This window comes from Dipodomys merriami, unplaced genomic scaffold (assembly GCF_024711535.1).
Source record: "Dipodomys merriami isolate MVZ:Mamm:240054 unplaced genomic scaffold, mDipMer1.0.p SCAF_48, whole genome shotgun sequence".
Lineage (NCBI taxonomy): Eukaryota > Metazoa > Chordata > Mammalia > Rodentia > Heteromyidae > Dipodomys > Dipodomys merriami.
The window spans coordinates 8958999-8964204 of NW_027206046.1; the positions used below are offsets into that span (position 1 = coordinate 8958999).

The following is a 5206-nucleotide window of genomic DNA, read 5'->3' on the forward strand; positions in this document are numbered from 1 at the left end:
GATCTTTGATTTTTACAAAGAATGCTTCAAAGACTTATAATATCATTTTGGAGATATTGTAAGTCATTTACAGATGACTCAATACATTGAATCAAAGAGAATGTATTATAGTTTTTCTGAGTAAAAAAAGTCCCTTTTATGTTGTTATTTTTTCCAAATTGATGAGCTAACCATGTTTTAATTTTATTTGCATTTCTCACTATGAATAACATTGAGCATCCTTTCATATATGTTTCAGAGACATTTATATCTTTGTTAATATAAACAGTTTATATCTTTTATCAATTTATCTTATGACTATATTGGTTTCTTTAGAGTTTTTTTGGCTATTGAAGTGCATTTGTTGTTGTTGTTTGGTTTTATTTGTGGTGCTGGAGTTTTGATGGGCAGGCATTTTACTGTTGAGCTACAATCTCAGTCTACTTGTGTTTTTTTTTCTTTTTAAGAATCCCTTAAATACTTTAAAAAAAAGTTTAAAGTTAAGATCTCCTCAGGGGCTGGTGGCTCATGACTATAATCCTAGCTATTCCCAAGGCCAAGATTTGAGGACTGCAGTTCAAAGCCAGCTGGGGCTGGAAAGTCTGAAAGACTCTTAGCTGCAATAAACTACCAAAAAACCAGAAGTGGAGCTGTGGTACAGCATTAGCCTTGAGCAACAGAAGCTCAGGAACACTACCCAAGCCCTGAGTTCAAGCCCCAGGGTAGACAGACAGACAGACAGACACAAATGTTATGGTCTTGATATTTTGTCTAGGCTGTCTCAAACTCTTGGATTCAAATGGTTCTCTTGTCCCAGTCTCTCTCTACCCCTCACCGTACCTCTTTATTTGGCATAAGGGGGCAAGAGGCTAGGTTCTATGATCACAACCATCCATGTCTCTTCTAACACACATTCCTTCCCATAAGCTTCGGACAAAAGGAATACTAGCCAATACTAGAAGTTTGATCTGAAGAGCTTCTTTTACCCTGTTATGTAGTTCTTTTTTTTGACAGTTGTGAAGTGTATGTTTATCATATTTCTAAGTAGTTGTACAACAAATCCATGTCAAGTTACCGGGTTCACTTCATGTTATTTCTTTAGGATGAGGGTTTTTCCAAGACTTCAAATTTGGGATCTTCAAATTTGAAGGTGGGGAACGTCGTCATGTCTCCTTTCCCATACATTTGTTGAAGTTTAAAAATCTCTCTCTCCAGGTCTTGCTGATACTCTGGGCCAGTATCAACAGGTCCTTGAAATGACTGTCGCTTTGCTTTGTACTCTCTAATCTTGTCCACAAAGAGTTTCTGTATAGGATCAAGTTCCTTATTAAATGCCACGGCTGTAACACCAATGTTCCTCCGCAAGTGGACAGAGACTGCTGACCGAATGACAGAGGAGAATCTGAAGAGTCTCTGAAGAATCATGGTGGTTCTCGCACTCAGTCCCGAGCCGCCAGAGTTAGCACCGCTACCGCCGTCCTTGTTATGTAGTTCTTACAAATGTTTTTTGTATTTGTGGGTATATAGCATCATATTTTCACTGTGAACAAGATACTATGGATTCAACAGAGCCGCCAAATACACCTATGATGTATATATTATATGTAAAACTCCAGCAGCAGTCAATTTACTTTTTTTGCCTTCTTTATATACTTTTTAAATTTTATTGTCAAGGTGATGTACAGAGGGGTCAATTTACTTTTGTGGGCTATTAGGACCTCTTTCCCCACCTGCTTAGGTTTGAACTAAGGGCTTGGGTGTTGTCCCTTAACTTTTTCACTCATGGCGGGCAGTTCTCTACCACTTGAGCCACAGCTCTATTAGAGACTTTTTTTTTCCTTTTTTTTTAATTGTGACAATACCGTACAGAGGAGTTACAATTACATGGACAAGATAACAAGTTCATTAGAGACTTTTTGCTAGTTAATTAGAGATAAGGGTATCAGGGACTCTTCTGCTCAAGCTGGCTTGGAACTGCCATCCTTAGATCTCAGTCTCTTGAGTAGCTAGGATTACAGGTATGAGCCACCAGTGCTTGGCTTGGACTCTTTTTAAAAAGCCTCAGTTTCTTTAAAGTTAAGCAAGTTGTCATTATCACTAAAATCTTTGTGTAAATTATTTTAAAGCATTTCTAGAGGAAAGAACACTGAGAAAGGGAACAGAGGAAATGGACATGAAGGAACACCCAAGATAAATATTGTCGACTTAACAATTTGATCTAGCTTGACCAGTATAAAGAGAATGTGTCAAGTTGTTACACATATTATTTTACTAATACTTAAAATTGCATAACTATATGTGCAGGGAACCCAAAACTTCTTGATGAAAAGTTAAACATTTCTTAACTGCCTATATGTATGTTCTTACTTTCTTTCCTTATTTTATGAAATTTTTATCCTTTCATTCAGCACTAAGACCAGTTAACTGACTTTACTCTTCTTTCTAGAGCTCTGGGGAAGCTTAGCTACAGCTCTGTTTATACCTCATGAAGCAATACTGGCTGTACTAGCTAGTTTAAGGGAAATGAAAAGGAACTCCACCTTGGGATTTTGCAACACCTACAGCATTTATTTCATCTGAAGAGTGATGGTAGGATTAAATTTAAGCTTTCCTGTATTAAGTTGGCATGGATAATTGTTGCTCAAAGACAGAATTATCCAGTCATTTCATATTTTGAAATGGATTTTTAAAAATAAATTGTGAAGGAAACATGATCATTGAACATTATATAAACTCAACAAGGATTTCAATGTAAAAAAAAAGTTTTATGCATTGGAAGCTATCTCCTGACAGAAAAGTTATTTTGATTGACAGCCTCATACAAGTAAAATATAATCATCCATACATTATATATAAATTTTCCATCATTACCAAAGCCAAAAGAATACATTGTTACTCTGTCTTAAAAGTACTCTTAATCCCTTGGCTTATACACTGGAGTGATACTGCCAAGACAGTCATTTTAATTTCTTGTCCCATAAACAGAAGCACTTAGACACAAATACTTGCTATAAGACTGCATTTTAGAAGACATTTTATCATCATTATGGCTCGGGAAATGATTACTCAATAAGAATTGTGCCTATAGTGAATATTAGGTTCTAATGTATTCAGTGACCATTGAGGATTGAAAATTTTTCCAATACTCAATACTTTTTTCTCCTTTCTAACCATTTAGATGTTTTATATTTTAGTACGAAGACCTAGAAAAATAATAATAGCCCCACTGCAGAAGCAATTCAAACTTGGTACATCTATTGCAGTGAAATATTATTTGATAATAAAAAGCAATGAGAAACAGATATAACACCTTGGAAAGCATTGTACTTAGTGGATGGAAGAGGTTATGCTTCCATCTATAGACAAAGTCAGAATTGGCAAATTTATAGTGACAAAAAGCAGATTAGCAGCTACCTGGGTCTGGGGAGCAGGTAGGCTGGAGTGATTACTAAATGATTTCTTTGGGGACAATAAATAAAATATTGTTGCTGGGCACTGGTGGCTCATGCTTATAATCCTAGCTACTCAGGAGGCTGAGATCTGAGGGTAGTAGTTTGAAGCTAGCCTAGGCAAAAAAGTCAGTGAGACTTTTGTGGCACGGTAGCTCAAGTGGTAGAGTGCTAGGCTTGAGTACAGAGGCTCAGGAACAGTGCCCAGACCTTGAGTTCAAGCCCAAGGACTAGAATAAAAAAGTTCTACATGTGCCGGGCGCTGGTGGCTCATGCCTGTAATCCTAGCTACTCAGGAGGCTGAGATCTGAGGATAGTGGTTCAAAGCCAGCCTAGGCAGGAAAGTCTGTTAGACTCTTTTTTTTTTTATTTTTATATTATTTTATTTGAGAACATACTGTACAGAGGGGTTACAATTACATGGGCAGGATAATGCATACATTTCTTACCAAGCATTGCAGCCTCCTCTTTTGTTTACCCTTCACCTCCCTTCCCAGCCTCCCCCCTCCCCCTCACCCAATCATCCCCCCCTCCCCCTCCCACACCGACATTGTAAAGCTGGTTTTGACATGACATTTTGTACTTCTCATTGTTGCAACAGGTCCACCTGAATCCTTAAACGACTTGTTTGTCCCCATCTCCTCCACATGTTATACTGACATCAAATAAAGTGAAAGCGGGGGTTACACTGTGGGGGAGGGACATACAAAGCAACAAAGAAATAATCTTATAAATGCGTTAGAAACACATGCATGAAAGAAACGAAAACATTAAAATACATATTTAAGGGTTCATTTTCCTAACATCATATTATCTGACCTTTTCCGCTTGACTCATACCTATACTAGATATTGCAAATAAGGGAAACCATGGGACCTATGTTTCTTTGGGCCTGGCTTACTTCACTTAATATAATTTTTTCCAAGCCTTTCCATTTCCTAACAAATGGGGAAATGTCATTCTTTCTGATGGAGGCATAGAATTCCATTGTGTATATATACCACATTTTCTTGATCCATTCATCTACTGAGGGGCATCTGGGTTGGTTACATATCTTAGCTATGGTAAATAATGCTGCAATAAACATAGTTGTGCTGGTAGCTTTAGTGTGGTCTTGTTTGTAGACATTTGGGTAAATGCCCAAAAGTGGGATTGCTGGATCATAGGGGAGATCTATGTGAAGTCTTTTGAGGAACCTCTGTGAGACTCCAATAAACCACTCAGAAACTGGAAGTGGTGCTGTGGCTCTAGTGGTAGAGTGCTCGCCTTGAGCTGAAGAGCTCAGGGACAGCTCCCAGGCCCAGAGTTCAAGCCCCACAACTGACCAAAAAAAAAAAAAAAAGTTTTACATGTGGAAGTGGCTGCAAAGTCATTGAATAAACTAAATATCACTGAATTATACTTTAAATGGGTGACTCAATTAAGCAAGCCACCAACAAGCATGAGGCCCTGACTTGAGACCCCAGTACCCCCCCAAAAAAAGTGAATTTCACCTAAAAAAGAAAAAGAAAAAAGCTTTCAAAATGATACCAGATGGCCTATATGTAATCCTTGTATTTTTTGCTTCCTACCATAGCTGTGATAACAGACACACACCATCATGCCCAGGTTCGTCTGTTGAGATGGAGTCTTGGTTAGGCACAGGCTGGTTTAGGACTGTAATCCTCCTGATCTTTAACCACATAGCTAGGATTATAGTTGTGAACCTGTGTTGCCTGGTTCAGGATGACTCGTCAGCAGAGAATCAAGTAATCATACAAACATTATGTTTGACATTT

General features: G+C 38.0%; 1 protein-coding gene across 1 annotated transcript; it reads right to left on the bottom strand.

Annotated features, from left to right (window-relative positions):
* Window positions 1–1000: 1000 nt before the first annotated feature.
* On the bottom strand, window positions 1001–1454 carry LOC138809036 (ATP synthase-coupling factor 6, mitochondrial-like). Its single transcript, XM_069995451.1, has one exon. The coding sequence runs from the start codon at window positions 1402–1404 to the stop codon at window positions 1078–1080; it is 327 nt and encodes a 108-aa protein (XP_069851552.1). The 5' UTR covers window positions 1405–1454; the 3' UTR covers window positions 1001–1077.
* Window positions 1455–5206: the final 3752 nt, after the last annotated feature.